Genomic DNA, 21,848 nt, shown 5'->3' with positions numbered 1-21,848 from the left:
CTCCGTTCAGTTTAGCCACCCATTATTTGATTGAAATAGTTTATCTGTGTCTTCCAGCAAATATTAATCTCTGTGATTTAAATTAATTGTATACATAATGGTATGTATAGGTGGACGTCAATTCCATGAAGGAAATAAAACAAAATAATGGCACTCTGACACAATTGGGTTTTTGTAATGTAATATGGATGGTTGTTCATCTCATTGTAACCACGGGTTAGGGTTTGTAGTTATCCCGTGTTTTTTTTTTCGCAGTACATCTTGGAGTTGGAGAAATATAGAGAAGGGGAAGCTTACTGCATAAGTGTCATTGAAATAAAGAATCTCTGAAAACCTGCCTAACCTAAGCCCAGTGGTAGGAATAAATAAGGTTTATGTTTTTCCATTGATGTTTTTATTAGTCTGTTGTGTCTTGACAACATCTGTTCTGATTGAGGGGAGAAATTAATTTATGGGACAGCAATGGTGTAGTGTAGGAGCTAGATAACAATGACATGGTCTTCCATCCTAAATACTTAAGTGAAAACTAGCTTAGTGCTAGTTTCAAGTTCGTCACTTTCTTTGTCTGTGAAGCTGACAAAGTTCACAAGTTCACATTCACAATTTTCAGTAATTCTCTAGGCTAAGCTGATGACATCACACAAATGACAAAAATAAAAAAAGACCCAAGGCCATCTGCTTAGGCCAATCCATGATTTTAATCACATAGGAGATAGCACTATCTGCTGACCAGTAGAGGTAACTGCTACAGATATAAGTGAATTAAACTGAATGAGTATACAAAATGAATGGAAGTCTATGAACATTGTCTCACAGAAAGGTCCTCCTTACAGACGAACCAACATATTAAAGCTCTCCACCTAGTGGCAAGCTTAACAAGAATAGTAGGGGTTCTATCGTGTGTTACCACTGTTGGTCAAGGACAGCAAAATGAATATGTCGCTAGCATTTAAGCCAGGCCGAGAACGACAAAATACAAATAGCTCCAAAACATCAAAACTAGTGATTAATATCTCTCCTAACATTTGCACACAAAATATGGAAACCTAACTCAAACAATCAAATGTTGAAAAATTATAATTTTCCTTTTCATGGATGCCAAGAATGTTAACGTTGTGGAACTTGAAACAATTCTTAATGCTAACGTTGGGATCTACCAACACATTTTCGTTAGGACAAAGCGGAACAATGCAAATCGCGTGGAAATGTAGCGTTAAAAAGTGCATAAAGCAATTTCCCACCACTATGTATTGAAAAATAGCCAAAAGGAGAAGTTAGCTTCTAAGGATACCCCCATGAAAAAAACTTTAGTGTGATTCATTCCCTGCCCTTTTTCAAACAACCAATGACAATCCATTTGCGTACAACATAGCCAATCGCAATCAAAATTACTTATGCAAGATTTCCCATGATTCCCTGCAAATATAAAGTATAGAAAATGAATGTTTTTATAAGTGACGTTAAGTAACACAAATAGAACAAAAGGCACGTTATCTCAGTAGACCTTGTACCATCAAATGGTATACTTATGTATGTCAACACCTTGACAACAAATTATGTGCCAAAAATAAGGCATACTGTATATAGCTTGTGGACCCCTTGCCTTTGATAATGCCATCTAGTGGGCGGTTCTTGTCATGACGGACTATTGCTCCTAGTCTAGCGACTCGTGGCCAATAAGGGAAAGTGCATGGAGATACTGCTGCAGGTTGAGAGTAGATCATGAGCAGGAACCTGACAGAGTAATTTGACTTCCATCACCATGCAAATTTTGTCGAGCGAAGGCAAATGTTTAACAGACTGGATTATTGGAGTGTATTCCGGTCCACTGCAGCATTTGTCCCCTGCTGGCGTTTGAGGGATAGATAGACAGATATAGGCCTGTATTAGTAATGTACTTTTGTATGACTTTATCAACGCCCACTGACTGTGTGTCCCACTGTTACAAGGAGAGCAGTTATTATAGGTTTAAGCAGATGTTGGTTGCGTGATGTTTGTTGTTTGAAGTGCGCTGGAAACAAAACTTGGCCACAGTGTCAAGTTAATGTAGTATTTCGTCATTCAATTAAATTACTAAGCTGCCTTGGTAGATTTGATAATGGAAAGAACCGGTTGAATACCCGCCAAAGTGGCCAGACAAAATGAGACTGGCCAATCACAGCTATGAATAATGTTTGGGTGGTGGCGAGTATTGGTTTCTGGACCTAGTTCTGTGGCTAACTCTGCGTTCCCCTTATGCAGGTTTCGGCTGTGGAGTCGCTGGAGGGCCCCCTGCTGCAGGTGGAGGGCCTGGGAGACCTGCGCCTGGAGCTCCACAGCAAGAAGCTCAACATCCACCTGGTGCTCATTGATGAGCTGCACCGACACCTCTACATCAAGTCCACAAGTCGCCTGGGACACAAGAACAAGGACAAGAATGCTGCTCGCCTGCCGGGGTAAGGGGCAGTCGGGATAGTGTTTGATTATGTTTTTACTACCTGGTGGGGTCCAAGTGTCCCTGCAGGACTAGAAAATGCAAAACATGTGAAAACGGTTCTGCAGCATCATTAGGAGAGGTCTTTTTTTTTTTAGCTCAAGGGACTGGGGTTAGAATTAGAGTTGGTTAAGAGGTTAAGGTAAGACAAGTATCAGTTAGGGTTATGGATTTGGAGATTATTTTAATTGCATAGAATGTCCTCACCAGTATACCATAGCAGAGAGGTGTGTAGGTCCAAGTGTGCAAGGTTTCAGAGAGAGAAAGAGAGGCAGAGAGAGGTATAAGGGTGAGGTTGAGGAAAAAGATGTGGAATGCTGAAAAGGGATAACTTTGAGGCAGTTTGTTTGGTCAGAGGTACTAAAAAGCCTTTATTGTTGGCCTATTATGTAGTCAACAGAAATAATGTAGTCTCAAAGAAGAACTTGCCTCTTTGAAAAGTTTAGACTGTTTAGATGTGCCTTCATTATAAGTTATTGCATGGCTGGGACAACTAAGTGCAACTAGCCAATTATTTACTGTATGGAAAAACAAGCCAATTACTGACAAAAACAATTAGACCTTGTATTACTTGTCGCTCTACTTTTTTGTCATGTTTGTACCGTGCGCTCTGAACTTCCAAAGAGACTGAAGAATAACACCTCACATCATTTATTGTAAAGAAGCAAACAACACTAATTCATCCATGGGAAATGAGGAGGAATGCAGACACAGTGATGATAGGTGCTAACAACATCAGCGTCCTATCTACACATTGTATATCCATGGGGGCTTAAAACATTTATTACACATGGGAGACAATATCAGTTGCCAATTACTGCCAGTAAATAAACAAAATGCCAAAATTGGAGATGCACAGTTTCTGTGTGACACCGATGATGTTTTGAATGCTAATGTAGGTTTTGCAGCCATGAGGAGAATAACTTAAGCTTTGCCTGAATGACACATGGGCTGGCAACCAGCAACAAGCCAATTCCTCAGTTACATGATGCAGCCGTATAACACATTAGGGACAATGTAACTCACTGGCCTTAAACATACTGTTGTTGTTGCTGTTGTGTTCAATGTGAAGCACTCAGCCTAAGCGTATGTTCGTACTTGTTTGTGAGGTCCTATGTGCGTGTTTGCGTTTACACACCTGTGTGTGTGCGCGTGTGTTTGTGTGGTGCAGTAATTATGGTGGCGGTGGCTTGGTGAGGTACAGTGATTTATTACTGAGGGTCAGCGAGTGACAGGTCCTGGCCTCTCTGTATTGGGTCGCCTCTAACAACAAGCCAACCTCCATACGCCCCACTCACTTAGCAGGCACACTGTGTTTATACCGCCCAACTTAAAGGGCCTGGATTGCTTCCACCTCCGGCTTAAGGCTTGATAAATGGCTCATTGGAAAGCAGCACCATTCCCACCCAGAGATGCAAGGCTTATTGTTGTAGGGGTGGATTGGTTTTGTTAGAGAAGGGCAGGGTATTGGGAACATTTACTGTAGGGTTTGGATGTTCTGTTGGTGCATACTAAACTTTTGTATGTCCAGAAGTAGCTATTCCCCCAGACCTTTGGGGTTAGTTTCAGCCTATTTCTCTCATGCAGTTGCTTTGCTGTGATAGTCAAATTTTGATGATGTTATACTACATTAGGAGGCTGTTTTTTTTCACTTTGAACAGTCATGATGATGATATTGATATGATGACTTTGTTGTTTTATCTTGATGATCATGATGTTCTCTGATCTATGTTTTTTCTCCACAGCTCCGCAGCCAAAGACGCGTCTCCAATGCCTATGCTGGATGTCAGCAGTCTGTCCACTCCACGCAAGCTCCTGGACTCGTCGCAGTTCGGCACCCCTGGAACCAGCAGTGGTGCGGTGCTAAGAACATATTAAACAGGGGAGGAAGGGGGAAAGATGGAGAAAAGATGAGTGCTGGCTTGCCAGAAGGAGGGGAAGATGAAAACGGTTGAAGAGAGGGAGTTAGCGGGAATGAGAGTTATCGAAGAGCGCCTTATGAATAACCATAAGTTTTACATGGTTTGCTCTCCACTAACATTGCATACATTAAGAGTATTATAGAGATACACAGACAGATGCACACACACCAACGCAGTGCTGTTCTTGGTCTCTTTGGATAACTCGAAGTGTGTGGATTTCAGTTTGCAATTTTATTTTCACTGTGCTGATGTTCATAGTGATAATGAAGTCATTAGCATCACTCTGGCTCCTGCCATTACATCCATTAGCATGTCATTATGGGTGTGTTCCGCCAAACCTTCACACACACACACACACACACACACACACACACACACACACACACACACACACTGTGCATTCAGTTAAATCACTGAATGCACACAGAAACCGCTAATGATACAAACTTTTGAACAAAGGAGTAAACACATCATTGATGCCCCTTTGCACATACACACATGCACACAAATTCGCACACACAAACGCGCACACGCTTCCTTCCTTTCAACATATATCATAACATCATTAAACTATGATCATAATATACATTTCCTTCCCTAACATTGTAATCATCTCGTACCCCCTATCTGTACCATTAGTCACCCTGCATCTCTGTCATCACAGCAGGGGAACAGCATTCATTATGCTCACACTGTTACTACCGCTTAACAGGGGCTGATAATGCAGATGTAACTGCATTCAAGAATGTATGAATTCTCTGTTGGTTGGAGGGGCATAGAGTCTGCTCCGTATTCCTTCCAGGCAGAGCACAGGGGAACACAAACAAGAAGATAATGAAAAAAGTTAATCCTGCAATAACCTGGTGTTCCCTTGGTGTTTCTGAGTTTTTATATTAAGCATGGCACTTCTTTGCACCACCCACTCTTTGCTTTCTAAGTTAGCTACTCGCTATCTTGTTTTGAGCTCTCGGCATACCAAGCAACCATTTGATGACAGATTAGGTGATTGCTGGCTTTAACGCCGTTAGAGTTGCAGTGATAGGCTGTACATTTAACAATGCTTAGCATGTGATTGACTCCTGACAAGCAAAGTTGCCACAAAAGCTAAGCTGTGGCCAACATTTCCTTGCCATCAAAAAGTTGACCATTGTCTACGCTGACAGAATTCCTTGCTCAGCTCATAAAAAAATAATGGACTTTCAGCATCTCGTTAAAGTCAGCAACAACTGTCATTTCTCTTTTTTACCCTCTCTTGCCTTCCCTCTTTCCCTTACTTCCTGTTTCAGACTTGTCTATTCCCTCCCTCTTTCTTTTTCTACCTCCTCTCTTTTTAGCATTCTGTTCAGTGTTCTATCTCCTCTAATCCTTTGCTCTTTCTCTGCCCCACAGCTCTTGACACCTCTTTATCTCTCTATCAGTCCTTCCTTCCTTCCTTCCTTCCATCTCACTTCCTCCCTCTCTCATCTTTCTCTATCCTTACTCCGCCACCCCCCCACCACCTCCCATAATCCCTGTACTAACTGCACTGCACTCCACTTTTTCACAATTACCCATTTATGCTAAACCAGGGCCCAGATGTAGAAATGATGCATACAGACAAAAAGAACGCATACGCCATTTTCCACATAGAAATAGTTTTTGGGAGTCGGCATCAGGCTTGTGCACATACGCAAATTCACAATGATTGAGATTTATAAAACGCGTAGTCTTGAATCTACACAGAGTTTTATACATCTGCTTTTTCTGCTTTTTCACTCCGTGTGTCTCATCAGCCAGCCCTCCAACCTGTGCCTATCCCCCCCAACATACACATACACAAATGCGCAAATTCACACTAATACAGGTTAAGTATCCCTTCAATTCACCCCCTGGACCTAAAAGTCAATGCTGAACCACAGATTTCCCTACATTATACAAAATAACACTAGCAATTAGCTACTGCCGGGCCATAAGTGCCTATACACCGTCATGCTAGCAACTATAGCGACGCAGCAGCCGGCTTCCATCAATGGCGTAGCTTGCCATTTTGTCTAATAGCCTTAGAGCATCTCATTTGTAGCTAGTAATTGTCGTAATTATTATGCAAACTACAGTTAGAACGGGGGAAAAGAGGAAATACACCCAAAGTCCATTAACTTGCCATAAACATTAACTCTCTTAGCATGCTTTGATGGGGAATTGGGAGGCCCCATCTGATGGAAATTAGAGCATCACTCGATGCTTCCACTCTCAATTTAGCCGCTAATGTGGCTAAGTCTGATGGAGAGAGCAGGAGAGGGAGGAGAAGGACAGGATAGCTGCAGGTGTGTGTGTTAAAGAGAGAGGGATGGAGGAGTATAGTTACAGCTATGATCTATTTGGTTGGGTTTGTTACAATAATAAAAATGAGATGTTTTAGTCATGATTGCTAGATTTACATTCAGTTGCTAAACTGTTGAATTAGAAAAAACACACTGTTCCAGGGGTCTGCAGTATTTCAGAGAAAAGACAAGGTCTTAAATTGGAACAGTATCTGTACAAATATTATGTGCCTATTTGAGTGTATGCTATGGACATAGTAGCACTGTAGAAACCTGCATTTGTCTATATATAAATGTGTGTATATGTATTTATGTGTGTATGTCTGTGTTTGTGCCCCCTCAGTGCGTGAGCTACAACAGGAGGTACGGGAGCTGAACCAGACAGACATTCCTGAGGTGGATCCAGAGGAGAACAGTGCTGAGTTCATGGGCATCCTTATCAAGGTACAGACATGAAGAACACACACACACACACACACACACACACACACACACACACACACACACACACACACACACACACACACAAATTCTTACAATGACTCAGCTATGTTACAGAATTCAGAATTAGTTGAATACAATGTTTGTATTTTTTCCAGGCTCTAGCCAAGCTGAAGAAGATCCCAGAGACCATCAAGGCCATCATGGAGCGGCTGGAGCCTGAGCTGAAACAGATCGTCAAGAGGTCCACCACCCAGATAGCAGACCACGCTTACCAGAGAGGAGAAAACCTGGCACAGGAGAGCCAACCCAGGTACAGGAGGGAGGCGGGGAGGATGAGGGAGGTGGATGGAAGGAGGGAGGCCAGGATGGATGGGGAGAAAGGAAGAGCATGATAGCAGACCATGTCTTCCACAGAGTGGAGAATAAAGAATGAGGTTTGGTTCAGATTAGCGGAAAAATGCAGCAGATTGGAGAATAATTGATGAAGATGGAAAAGCAGAGGGGAGGGGCAGCGCAGACCCTGGACTCTTTTAAGACAGGCCTAAAAACCTTTTTATTCAGGAAGGCTTTTTCGTGTTAACTTTTGTTAGCAATCTCTTTTTTCTTTGTTTTCATTTTTTATGTTTTTAACTCTGTAGCACTTTGAGATTCACTATGAATGAAAAGTGCTATACAAATAAAATGCATCATCATCATCATCATCAAGATAGCCATGCCTACATGAAGAGGGAACTCTTCATGTAAGCATTTCTTGGTAAAGATGAAAAAGCTAATACTTTGAAACTGTTATTGTAGCCTGGTAGAGAATAATAAGTAGTTGTATTAGCAATGTTTCAATAGACAATCAATTTCAATCATAGTATCTAACCACTGTTGTTTCCCACCAGTGGAAAAATGCCCCTTAATAAAGCCACCACTTGTAATCCCCACAGTACTCTATCTATACCCAAGTCCTTTTATCAGAGTAGTCTGCCTGCTTATTTGTCTTCGCTTATATTATTATCCCCACTAGGATCAATTCCAGCCATTTTCCCTCTCTTATTCATAACTCCCTTATTTAAGCAAATGGAGTTAATCTATAAAACCAAGACACCCGGCTCCCTTTTTCATTTCTTGTTCACCACAGAGGTCAGCGCAGTTAAGAGCAAAAAAAAAGAACAAAAGATGCTGGAGAGAAAAGAGATACAATGACAGCACCTAAGAGAAGCACTTTCCTCTCAGCTGATAAGGGGAATGCTTTTTTTTATTTTTTGCTTTTTTGTCTTTTTCTAACTCCAAGGCAGTCACTGTCTCAAGTGGTACAGTTCTGTATATTGACTTGGTTTACATTTCTTGATAGCCAATTACCTTTCCCCCCTGCAGATTTCATCTCACTGATACAATACAGGTGGTTACGGAAACAAATATGTCTGGGATTAGTCGCAGTGGTTGGTGTTATGCCGGTGTTTTAGGTCTGTGGAGTTGAGATTGATGGCAATAGGCAACATGTTTTGAATGCAGTCCCAGGGTGTCCATAGTCAGACAGTCAACCAGGTATGAAACACTGTATAGGCTGGGACTGTTGGGACACACTGACACACCTGCCTCAGACCATGAAAACAGATACTCTGCTGCTTTAAACCTAGACAAGCAGTGGTTAAACACACATACACACACACAAACAATTTCACATCTGCTGTGGAGGACTGCTACATTTTAAAAGCAGTCACGTCAGCTCCTGCGGACACACCTCGCGCGCACACACACACATACACACATACAGAGAGCAGACTTGGAAAGCGCAGGTCTCAGTCCATTGATCCTGAACCATTTAAGAGGAACGTCTTGTTTTCTGTCAGGGATGTTCTCTCAGGCCTCGTCTGCCTTCCTTCTCCTGTTGCCTGCTGAATCTCATCTGACCTCAATGTAATAGGCCACCGTGTAGCTCATTCCCAGCTCTACTCCTTACAGATTGTTTTTAGTTTGCCTGTGTGTGTGTGTGTGTGTGTGTGTGTGTGTGTGTGCGCGTGCTTAACAACGTATTTGTGTAAGTGCATGCAGAATTGCATTTGGGTGTGCACTTAGAGGATTGTGTGTGTGTTTGCGTTTGGATGCACGCACACCTAGCCCTGCCTATGTTCACTTCAATTTAAAGTCAAGGCTTGTTGCTATGGAAACTCCTACCAATGTACCACTTGTAGGGAACAATGGTCATGCATATTGCACACTATATTCTATAGCACCATACACTAGCAGACAACACTTGGCACTTACAGCATATAGCGCTGTCTGTTGCTGTGATAAAATGCCCTTGAAGATGATTTTCTCATTCACGTTCTCCATGATCAGCCTCATTGGAAGCGCTTTTCAATTCTGACTCCTCTCACATCAGAAAGAGACTCCATACAGGTTCCCACTCCATGCGGCAAAGTTATTAGCATGCACCGCTGGTCTATATGAGTAGTCACATTTAAATGACATCAAATCAGACTTGTTGAACTCATTTTCCCTTTTTCATTTTTAATTACAAAAACCAGACACTCATTTCTTTTTTCCTTTTTTTTTGCTATATAGGAGAACTTTGCTAATCTGAACCCCTTGGGAAGAGCATTAGTTCAAAGTAAAGTAAGTGCTTGAATGACCAAAGTAGATTAAAATAAAAGGCAAAGTACTTTAAATCCCATTTAGAAAGCACCACAGTCACATGTAATTAAGTCATATGTCAATCTTTTGTATTGAACATTTCATTTATTTTACCTGTTCAGTAGACCGGTCAGTTCAGAAGTCTGAGGTTTGCCATGAATGTGGTTCTGCAATATGTCCATTTGTGTATTGCAGTGGGATAACCTGGCACACTCAATATTTGTAAGGGGTACCTTGAACGCCCATTAGTGGGCTATAGTATAGTTTTCTGTGATTGACAACCAACCCAATACTAATTGTACTGACATGTTAAACTCCACCCATCTTGTGCACCAAGGAGATTAACACAAACACTAGGAATATACTATTTGAACCAGGTCTTCTCAGGTCCAACATAATCCCAAAATGAAACTAGAAGGGCACTCGGAGAGCGCAGACCTCCGCCAAGGTTCGGGCTATTATTGCTTGTTCGTGAGTCGGATCCGGATCCGCTCCAAAATTTAATGGGTTCTTCCTTGGCCCATGCTACACCCTTCCACGAAGTTTCATGAAAATCGGGCCAGTAATTTTTCCGTAATCCTGCTAACAGACAAACAAACAAACGGCACCGAAAACATAACCTCCTTGGCGGAGGTAACAAACACACTCACCACACACACACACACACACACACACACACACACACACACACACACACACACACACACAGAGTCAGTCAGTCAGTCAGTGACTGTTTGACCACGTGCGAGCTCCATCCTCTCTCTCCCTACTGTTCATCAGCCAGGTGTGTGTCAGCTTCGATCCTGAGGGGAAATGAGGTCTAGGGCTTCAAAGAACAGAGGAGATGGATTAGGATGGCCTCCACTGGGAGATAATGAGGAAGACTGGGCTGTCCTCACTTAGAGGGGGGGCTGCTTAGAGATCGAACAAAAAGGAGAGGTGACAAGGTCAGAGCAGTAAATTGTGTGAAATGTGTGTGTAAGTAAGTGTGTGTTTGTGTGTGTGTGTGCGCGCATGCAATGTGCACATGAACATGTATGTTTTTGTCCATATCTGAAGGTTGGTGGTGACTTTGTTTGGATTGACTGCTTTTATATGGATGGAGTCCTCTGTGTTTATATATGCGAGAGACAGAGTGAGGTATACTTTCACTCGTTCAGATGCTCGGTCTATGGCATTTCACAGCTCCTCTCTCCACCTCACGAACATCTTCCATTCACCGAGTTATAGCTCATAGTGATTTGTGCCCCCTTTCCTCTCCATTAATAACATTTACTCTCTGCTACTGCCAGTGTAGTGACAGACAGCCAACCAAAATGCCCCCTAGTGAAACATCCATCTCCCCTCTACATTATCCTCATACCTTGCCAAGAAACCTTGGCCACCTACCAAAACTTTTAGCATGCTTTCTTTCCTTGCAACCTTTAAATAGGTGGTAATTTGTATGGACTCTGATGAGGTACGGGCTCAGATGGTTTTAGGTAGCCATATCCTTGATGACTTGGAACCTGAGCCTTATTCTGGATAGCAGTACAGACTTTTTCAACCCAAATATTTCCAGCTTGTGGTGATTTTTTTTTTTATACAGGTAGGTGAGCAGTCAACTTGCCTCAGATTTTTTTCTTAGGAGTACTTGAGGTACCAACTCTGGACCCCATAGGTTCAGATTTTGAACATCATCAGTTCCTCTAGGTGCGTTATATCAAAGAGTGTAAATGTTTCATGAAAAGAGTGGGCAGCCATAATAAGCTGTGGGAACAATTGTTTTCTTGTTTGTAGTTGCTAGTAGATAAGCATGTGCCCATTTCCCACAATGTAGAGTCACTTATAAATAATATGCATGAATCTTGTGCATTTGAATTGATATTCAAAGTTTTAAGCATAAGCTGTTCTACGTCAATAGAAAGCAAGTGGGCCCATAGGTTATTAATATTATGAGTATGTCTGTAGACCAAGGGGACTTGTTCCAATATCAAGGAGTTATGCTATAGCAGACGTAGCTCACGTACCCCTCTGGTGCCTGTGAGTCGAGTGTGTCTGGCTTCACTCCTGGGGTGAAATTAGATGTCTGGATTGAAGTATAGGATAGAAATAAAAGCGTAGTCCCTCATGACCCAGTATGTTGTAAACCCATGAAAACTGTTCAGCTGCCAAAGAAAGGAAAGATGTCTATTAATCCACATTTGCTGACACAGAGATGCGATGCATTTCCTCATTATTCTCAACTTCAGATAAGAATTGTTTCAATCCTTACTGTGTAAATAACGTCAGACGTGTCTCTACCTCCCTGAAAACAAACCTGCTCCAGATGTTCTGTCAATCCTGGAGGACCTGCACACTTCCACAGATGCTGTTAATTGTTGTGAGAAACAGCTGCCTGTGGTGCGTCAGGGACTTCAACCTGCCAATATCCCTAACTGTTTAGCTGGAGTCACTCGGAAAAAAGGGTTTGCTCACAATGCCTGTTAAAGGTTCACTTTGACATTTTTGTTTTGTTTACTCAACTGCAGGTGGAGAGAAAACAATTTAGCATGTGTATTAACAACAAATATGTTGCGATGTTTGGTTTCAATCAACATTCTACTGCTTGCAAACGAGTTCAGGGACACATTGTGACGGCCAGAGAAAGCTACACTACATATTGATGAATATCAAGGCTAAATCCTAATCGCAGTGGCATGGGTTCGAATCCGGCTTGTGCCCTTTGCTGCATGTTATCCCCTCCCTCTGCCCTGTCTTTACTCTGTCTTTCCACTGTGACTATCCAATAAAGCAGAAATGCCCAAAAAAATTATCTTAAAAAAAAAAAAAATGGCAGAGGAGGGTATTAAAGACCAATGTTAGACAAACAATTTGTATATACTTGATCACAAGTGTGCTTATATGAACTCTAGTACCTTCACTAAAATGAAGTGCACACTCACTGGCACTGGTATACCGGATACTCATTCAGACACAACTAATGTAGCCTGTGTTCCCTCTTTACTTTCCCTCTTTACTTTGAAAGCTTTGTCCTTGTGTGGTTGAAACTTGCACTGAAGTGCTAGACTGAAAAGCGGGGTCCATATGAAAGCATTAGCATAGATGAGGCAACTGTGAGTGGTCAATCTAGAACGTAGCACTCAGATCAAGCGGAAGGTCAGTTTGGTTCTGGCTGTGCTTTTTCCTTCAGCCAGTGCCATTTAGAACTAATGAGAGTAGCTGTTCTGTTTAGTCCAAGTGGGCCGGTGCACTGTTTATTTTCCAGTAGCCAAGCCAAGTGCTGGATTGTGATTGCAGGCTAGGCAGCTGTGAGTGTCTGCTGAATAGGACAGTGTGAATAAAAACCTGGAACTGCAAAATCTAATGGGTAATGTGAAATACAGTCAATAATGATTTTATTAGGTAGAATTATCTATCTCTTAATTCCCTTATCTATTTGTTAATTCCGTCTTTGTCTGCAGGTTAGTTTTAATTTTACATATCACAGATTCTCCCAAGTTATCGGAAGTATTAGGCCATGCTGCGACCTGCCTGTTTGTGACTTGCCTGTTACCTTGCATGACTTTCCATTCTCTTTCATTCTTATACATCTCCAATAAGTGATCTAGTTTTACCCAAATGACTGCTGCTGACTGGATGTTTTGTGTTTGTCGCAACATCGTTAGTAAACCATGGATACTGCCATGCGTCAAAGACCAGTGGGGCAGCCATTTCTGTTTAACTGGTGCACCTGGCACCAGAAGTAATACCACACTCCACTTGTTTTGCCCATTCTAATTTTCTGCTTTGTATAGCAAACCATGGCCAAGTGACTCATTCTAGGAGCTATCTGTTTTCTTAAATGGGGGAGTTCAACTAATAAACTGCCTAGTGAGAGTCGTGTATGTTGGGTCTATCTCTTAGCTGTTGGATCATGATAAACAAGACCATGGAATAAATGCTTGGAAAATGAGTATTGTATTTCATCTTCCTTTAAAAATGAAAAAAGGGATTTTTGGGGTGATTTTGGGATCCTGATAGTGAAAAAGTGTGTCGTATTTTGTTATTTCTACTAAATATCACTTTGACTCACAACTCATAAGTTTATCTCTACCCTCCCCCCTCCCTCCCCACCTCCTTACTACCCACTCTTGATCTTCCTCTCTCCCTCTCTCTCTCCATCTCTCCTTTCCTCCCTCCCTTTCTGCTCTCTCTGGCTCCCTCTGCAGGCTGCTGCTGGAACTGCTGGAGCTGCTGTTTGATAAGTTCAAGGCGGTGGCCCAGGCTCACAGTGTGGTGCTGGCCCACCTGCAGCAGATCGTGGTGCAGTGCCCGGGCGGGGCCCACGAGGAGGGCATCAAGCTCTACGAGCAGGCCGACGTCTCTGCCAAGATCCAGACAGTGCTGCAGGTCAGATATTGGGCAATACATTTGCAACAGTGATAGAGACAATGTACTTAGACCGGGAATGTATGTGCTCAGGATACTGTAAGATGGTAAAAGAGCTTGTGGCAAATGGCTGTTTTACGAACAGCTGCACACACACAAGATGGAACTGTAAAAAAATAAACTATAAAACTAAAAAGATTAAATAAAGATGAAACTTTAATGATCCCCACAGGGAAAATGGGTTACACAAAGAAAACGTTGGCTTTCTCATTTCAATCAGTTCAATTCATATAGATTAATCCTTCCGTGATCAAAGCTGGTGTAGCCTACAAAGTGAGCCTATATTCATGAAATACTGCATTGTTCTCTTTTAGTGTCCATTAGATTTACCGTTGCTACAAGTATCCGTACAGAAGCATGTGGCAGCACTTCACCTTACCATAAATCTCACCATTGACGTCCTCATTGTGAACTCTGGATTGTTTGTGTTGTGTTCCCTCACTGGCATACCCCGAGGCTTCTTATTTTTCATCCTCTGCCCTAGAGATTTGTTTCCCCTTGATTTATTTTCCACCCAGCACTTTGCTTAAAACCCCGAATTTAATTCACCTTCTCACACAGTAAATTAATCAGCAGAGAAACTGGCTGTGATGTGATGGATGGCATTCAATCTGTCAGCAAGAAGTAGCGAGAGAAAAAGACACAGGAAGCTTGATTGCTTGGTTTAATTTTAGGTTCTTTAATTGGCGTGTATTTATGCCCGGTTCTTGCTCCCTGCTCCCGTTTGATTGGTTGAGGAGATGAGCAGCTGTTGAGCTGACCTATGGCAGATCTCTGAGGAAAATCCGTGGCAGTCAGTGCTCGCAAAGCACGCAGTGTGTGTGTGTGTGTTTCTCTGTCTTTCTCTCTGCCTCATTCTACCTGATGCTTCCTTGTTTTCTCAGACTTATTTTAATGACTTTAACCTCTGTCATTGTTCTGAATCATCGCTTGTGTTCTTCAGTTTACAGCCACTCTTGTTTCTTTAAATTTGCCAGAGTGCATGATTCTGTTGAAGAGGACCAGTAGCTTCATTTTTAGTTGTATCAATAGTTCTTCCTCACCTATGTAATGTATATGATAAATATAAGTATATAAATGTATAAGATAAATACAAACTGGATATATGTTTCTCTCAAATAGGGCAAATAGGGACTTTTTTTGCTTACAGGCCACAATGGATGGTAAATCCCCAAATTTACTTCTAGCAGTTTTTCTTACAATAGAATAGCACATCCAAACGATGACTGATTACCTGCCAAAGTGGCTTTACCAGCATCTTGTTGCTGGCTGTCGTTCGTGTCCCACATGAATATCCAGTCAATGGCAATAATAAAAAAAAATAGAGACTAAACTAATGTTATGTCACAGTCAGATGCACATAATGATGGATTTCTCTGCAGTATGTACAATGAAAGTATATGTAGTATTCGCAGGGGCAGGAAAAAGGGAGGTGGTCCAAATTTGTTTTTTTTCTTTTCTGTGCTCTGTTTCTCTCCCTCTTTTTATTTAGTAGCCTCATTTCCTGCATCTTCATGTTAAGTCACATTCCAGCTTTCTTCAACTACCGGAGCCATAAATAGAGGGAAATGAGCAGAGAGAAGGAGGAAAGATTAGATGCAAATCTCAGGGAGGGCAGAGAGGAGTGGAATGGTGCAGGTTGGTACTGAGTAAATGGGCTTGACATCACTGAATCAACTAGGCGGCCAAGGAGTCTGACCTTGACTTTGAATCAGTCTCTCTTTCCTCTATCTCTCTCTATCCCTCTTTCTCTCTTGCTCTCTTTTTCTCTCTCTCTCTCTCTGCCTTTCTCGCTCTTAGCCTTTCTCTCGGTCTCTGTCTCTCTATCTCCATTTCTCTCTCTGCCTGTCTCGCTCTCTGCCTGTCTCTCTCTCGCTCATTTTCTGTCTGCCTATATTTCTGTCTCTTTATGCCACTTCTATTTTTTGACCCCCCTCCCTGTCTCTTTCTGTTTCTATTTGGCTCCCCCTTACAAACACAAAAGCATCGCTGCCTTGCCAACTGTTGCTAAGGTTGCCTTCTGCTCTTTGCCACTGCAGAGAGTTAGGCCTTGCAGGCGAATTTAGCAAAAGTTATCTTTAGGGATGGACACTGTCTTAATGAGCATTGACTACCAGGGAACTGTGGGGGAGGCGGGGGGGGGGTCTGGGCAGGTCTGTGTGTGCATGTGTGTGTGTGTGTGCCTGTGTGTTTTTTTTCCAGTTGGCATACATGGATGCTTGACTGCAGGAGTGTTTAAGTGTATGTATGTGTGTGTTTGTGAGGGTGCGACTGTGTGTAGGCATGTACTGTAATAGCTCTGCTGTACCAGTGCAGTAATAGAAGGCATTAAGCTATTCCCCAGCATGTGACCACTGCCAACACCCAGTTGCCAGGGGCTCCACGCTCCCCTGTCTTTGCGATGTGAGATAATGTAATCTCTTGATTAGAATACTCATTATGTGAAATGAGGTTTTCTTATTCACTCACTCGTGTTATTATTTCCTGGCCGATTGTATCTATATGAAAGTCTCTCGTCCATCCCGCCCTCCCTCTCTCCATTTCTCCCCCATCTCTCGCTTGTTCTTTCTTCTTTCTGTCTTAACTTTCCGTTTCCATTTCCCTTTCTCCTTCCTTCCTCAGCATCTTTCCTGCTGTCTCTTTAATACAGTCTCTCATTCTCCCAGTACCTTCTGCATGCCCCTCTCGCTCCTTGTAATTTCCTTCTTAATCTCATTATCTTGCTTTCTTTCTCTCTCCTAACTCCCACACTCCCTTTCAACCCTTTCCTTCACCCCACTCTGTCTTGGAGAGTCACAGATCAACAATGAGAGAAATTAAATTCCTACTGCTCCCACAGTGCCTGTGTTGAATTTTATTGGATACTGAGCCTGTTCTCATCTCATCCCACACAGTGACAGGATCCTAGTCATGTACCTGCAGGGGATTTGGTCAGAATATAGTATTGGTCCCTAATCATGCATCTCTCTTGTTGGTTTGTCAGACAGCAAAAGATGAATTTTCCGAGCAGTAGTTCACTGTTACAGACAGGTCATGCAGTTTAAAAGTTGCACTTCTATAATTGGTGTAAAGGCGTGAACAAAGAAATGATTCCCACAGGGTTTGACGATACCTTGGCATCTTGTTAACACAGTTTGGACAAACGGCAAGTAGCTTCCTGGTAGCATCTGCAAGATAACTTAACACGTTGATGATGAAGATCTGTCTAGATGTTGCTGGTGCCCAGTTGGGTGGATTGAGGAGGGTGTCATCTTATTGCTGAGACTGTTGCAGCTTGTTAAAAGTTTTTTTTGTCCATCTTGTTCTTACTCACTTGGAAGCCTATGTTTTGGTGCCATCTTTTTCCCCCTTTAGAGTTAAATCATTTGAATCCCCACCTGTCTTAATCCTCCTGCTTATTGCAGTTCACACGTTTGACATGTACAGAAACCTCTTGGCAAGTGTTATTTTCCCCCACTTTGAGAAATGGAGAAACCAGGCTGACCTTTCCACATGACATGCCAGCAGACAGATGCAAGAGCCGACAGAAACACGGGGGGCAACCAGTTACAAGGCCTTGGCTGAGAAACGCCATACATCGATGTGCGACTGAAGCCCAGCAAGGCACAGAATGGGGAGTCTGTAAACGAGCGTTTGAAAGTCAAGGTCCGTGTAGTGGTTGTAATCCCTCTTCAGAAATGCTGGAGATGCTTCTCCTGTGTGTTTATTTCAGTGTGGATGTATTGATTCAAGACATAAAAGACTGAGTGATAATCAGCAGTATTGGTGCTGGATGAAGTGTTATAACATCACTTTATATTTTTTAAGAGTGGCTTTCTGTAGAGAGTGTGTGAGTAAAGCTATTGATTATTCACACCATTATTGAATTTAAATTCTAAGTGTGCACCACTTCTTGCTTTTGCTGCTCTCTCTATCTCACTCTCTACAACTGTCCTTTTTTCCCCTCTTCCATCAAAAACTGTCCTGTTCTTCAAAGCATTCTACACTTTTTCAAAGGAATCACAGTGAGTGGAATCTCTGTATATCCGGTAATGTTTGATACGCTTCTCTTTCTTCCCCAAAACATGTGCTATAGCAGCATCACACAAAAAAGAAAATCTGTCACGCTGACAGGTTTAGTGTGATGTTCTTTAAAGTTCTTTAGAGTTAAAATGTTAGTCAAAACAACATTACGTGCCCTGTAAAATAATCCAGAAGATTCCTTTGAATCATTAATGAGAAGGTAGTCACCAATGCACTATCAGGTAATTGGGGAACATAGTTCATACAAGATCACAGTTCATAAGCCCCTCCATGCATCCTTCATTAAGACCACCCAGTGGGAGTGTGTTAATTGATCTGTATTTGGCATGGCGTGTCGCCGTGCTATCAACTCCCATCACCCTTTGACCTTGTCGGGCGTTCAGTTTGAGGCGTGTTGGTTAGTTAATTAGCTCGCCATTTGCGCATTCTGCGGCGATTCGTGGCTGGGGTGACTGCTTGCCACGTCCGTTGTCCGCTGCGAGTGTGTGACCAGAGTGCAGATCACACTTTTAATGAGTGTCTTCCAGACAAGAAACTTTGAGTCTGTATTCAAGAATATGGATAGATGCTGACTATCTGCTTTCTGAAAGAACTGATCCCTAGATCACACAAACTTCACCGTACTCAAACTTGTGCTTTATCAACAATTTCAATATTGTGTCAAGAGATAAAAAAGCTAGCAGCAGGGGTTGAACTTTTTTGATGTGGGCTCCGAATAAAGAGTACAATTTTGAAAAGAAAGCTATGATAAGGTTTAAGTTTAGGTGACTGTCGCTGCTTTGAGATATGCCTTCTGACACTTAATACTAAAGTCCTCTCTCCTTCAGGGCTGTGATTTTTCAGGGTTTTTGTGGGATTGCAGTTTTTTTTAACCCACTGCTCCCATTCATTTCTAATGGAACGTTCTAGTTTCTCCTTTTTCCTTCTTTTATGTGTTCCTTATCACATCCATGCTCCTTCTCTCTCTTTGCAGATACAGGCCAGAGCCTAAAGCTTAGTCCAACTCTGTTCTTAATAAATAAATCATTTCCATTGCCAATAGATTAACCAAGACAAAGGAGAGGTGTTATGTGTGTGCCAGAAATATATAAATATACAAGGGGCTTAAATATGCAGGGCCTTCTCTCGACTCATCAACAGAGTGAAAACGAGGCGAATAGAACTGCCAGGGAGCAGCCAGAAGACAATGATCGCTTTTAATTAGATATGTAGCACAGACATTGCCACGTTGTTCTCGCCCAACATTTTAATCAATGTGTCACATTTATTCCGCCCTCCAAAGCGCTGTCATATTTACATATCTCTGGAGCGCAGTGAAATCTAGCATATCGACGGTGTCGGAAAGTGTCTCCTCTCCGTGCTCAGCCCCCTCCCCCTACAACTAGCAGTATATCTCGAATGAATCACACGTTTTCAGGCTGGACACTCAAGTATCACACTCACAGGAGACTCAAATGCTGATGTTGTTCTTTGCAACCAATGCATTTACATGTTGATTCAGTCTTCTGTCTCTGGTATAATAGGACCTAGCTCTATGAATGTCATTTTGACTATAACTTCAGTAACCTAACTCTTCAGATTTCATCTATATCCATGCAGGTACAGGTGTTATAACATGGTCACATCTACAGCAGTCAGCTTTCAATCAGAGAATACAAGGTTTCTGTTAACGTCAAACGGAACGGAAATATGGGTTAGAGAGAGCTTTTTTGATGGCAATTTAATAATAATCTCAGGTTTTTATATATCAGTCAATATCATGATATAGTGTATGTTATAGTTGAAATGAAATTCTTTTTTTTTTTATATATATATTTTATTTTGCGGTTTAACAATAGACATACAGACGTGTAGGAAAAGAAAAAAGACATGACGGTACAAGAAAAAAAGAAAAGAAAAAAATATATATGTATAAATAAATAATAAATAAATAAAAAAATAAGAAAAGGGTTTAACATGGGCTGACAAATCAAATTATGGATTATAAATAGGCATTTACAATTTGCAGATAAATAAAAAAACAATCTATGCACAGACATACTGGTATGTGTATATACAAAAATATATCTAATGTGGTCAAGTACAATATAAAACTCTATTATCTTATACAACATAACATGTAATGCCCCACCACATAGCGAAATGCCATCTTACATATTCATAAGAAATGAAATTCTGAGTTCAGCAGATAAAGATTATTCATTACTTTGATTGGGCTCAGATACAGATAGAGTTGTTTTTCTTTTAACTTAAGGGTAAACTTGATGGTAAATTAAGTTAATATAGAATTTAAACGGTCAATGTTTGACAGTAATTGTCTGCAGGTCACATGTCTGCAATGTCTGTAGTTGGTCTGTCCATTCTGTGTTTGCTCTTCTGTGTGGGTGTTTTTGTGTGTAGTCTAAGTATGATCTTAGCTTCTGGAATAACTCATATCCTTCTCATTTGACTATTACATTATTGCCACTATTGCCATCACACTGCCTCTGTCTCCTTTATTCTAAACAAAAAAAAAATGCCAATGTTTTGACATCAAAACAACTTGAGGACAAAGCAAGGACACAGCGATGAATAAAATGGGTTTCAGTGAACATGCAGGCACATCTTCTTTTCCACCGTCAACAAGATAGCCTTCAAAAGATTGACTAGATGTGGTACGCTCCAGGTGGGAACCCCCACTGGTTAGCGGTAGTTTGGTGCTGAGGGAGTGGTTGTGGCTGAAGTTCTGTCTGAAAAAAGGAAGGTTATTGAAGTTTCTGGAACACGATCAATACAGGGTGTACACAGAACCCTTTTTTTGACGGCCAAGGACGCTTTTGGCTTCAACTTCAAGCAAGCAGCAAGGGCTATCAGTCAATAAGTTTTGCGACAAGACACCAGCCAGGGGATTTAGTGGAAAAACAAAGAACCGATTTCAATAAAGCCTTGAGAAGGAAACAAAGTGTTGTGATTGTTCTCTCGGCTGCTTTTAAGATGACTTGATGGGGAACGAAGGATGGAAAGGAGGAAGGGAAAAATAAAGTGATATTTAATCCTTTCATTTTAGCTAATTGACTGCTGAGTTCATCCAATCACAAGTGTTCACCTGCAAATCTTTCAGTGCTGCTCTCCATTAATTGCGCTGATTTGTTGGGTGTTAGGGCCCTAATGGAGAGAATGGAAGATGAGCACATGCACCCTCTTCTTCCAGCACAAAGGCTGACATCAGGACACTGGGTTGGCGAGAGATAGAGGGAGTGCTGATAATGAATTACAAAGGCACACTTCCATGAAGCTTTTCCCCTTGGTTAATAGAACTTAGCACTCAGCCCAGTGGGCTGATTTAAGTTTGGGACGAGACCCAAGCCACTCAAGTGCAGTATGAGGTTGGTTGATAGAAATACATTGAATAGTTGTGGTGGAAATGATTGTCTTTGTCAGGGCCAGGGGAGCCCTTGAGAAAAGCACACGCGCCAACTCACACACACAACACACACACAAACACACAATACTGAGTTGATAAGAACTGTGCAGCTCGGTCTTATCTGGTGTGAAGAGCCATTTGGCATTTCTCACATCTTTACACACCACCCCTTTTTTCCCCCCATCCACGCTTTCACAGATGCATCCATGAATATTGATTTTCAGTGCATTAAAACGGCCCACTTCCTTCCC

General features: G+C 41.9%; 1 protein-coding gene across 1 annotated transcript in view; it reads left to right on the top strand.

Annotated features, from left to right (window-relative positions):
• Positions 1 to 21,848, top strand: part of exoc4 (exocyst complex component 4) — a 125,996-nt gene that overhangs the window by 7,731 nt on the left and 96,417 nt on the right. Inside the window, exons 4-8 of the mRNA XM_071905708.2 lie at positions 2,242 to 2,435; positions 4,219 to 4,328; positions 7,039 to 7,139; positions 7,295 to 7,449; positions 13,952 to 14,132. Of these exons, the coding sequence (XP_071761809.1) occupies positions 2,242 to 2,435; positions 4,219 to 4,328; positions 7,039 to 7,139; positions 7,295 to 7,449; positions 13,952 to 14,132 (741 nt within the window). The remainder of the gene's footprint in view (positions 1 to 2,241; positions 2,436 to 4,218; positions 4,329 to 7,038; positions 7,140 to 7,294; positions 7,450 to 13,951; positions 14,133 to 21,848) is intronic.

This window comes from Centroberyx gerrardi, chromosome 24, assembly GCF_048128805.1.
Source record: "Centroberyx gerrardi isolate f3 chromosome 24, fCenGer3.hap1.cur.20231027, whole genome shotgun sequence".
NCBI lineage: Eukaryota > Metazoa > Chordata > Actinopteri > Beryciformes > Berycidae > Centroberyx > Centroberyx gerrardi.
This window is presented reverse-complemented; position numbering and strand designations above follow the sequence as displayed.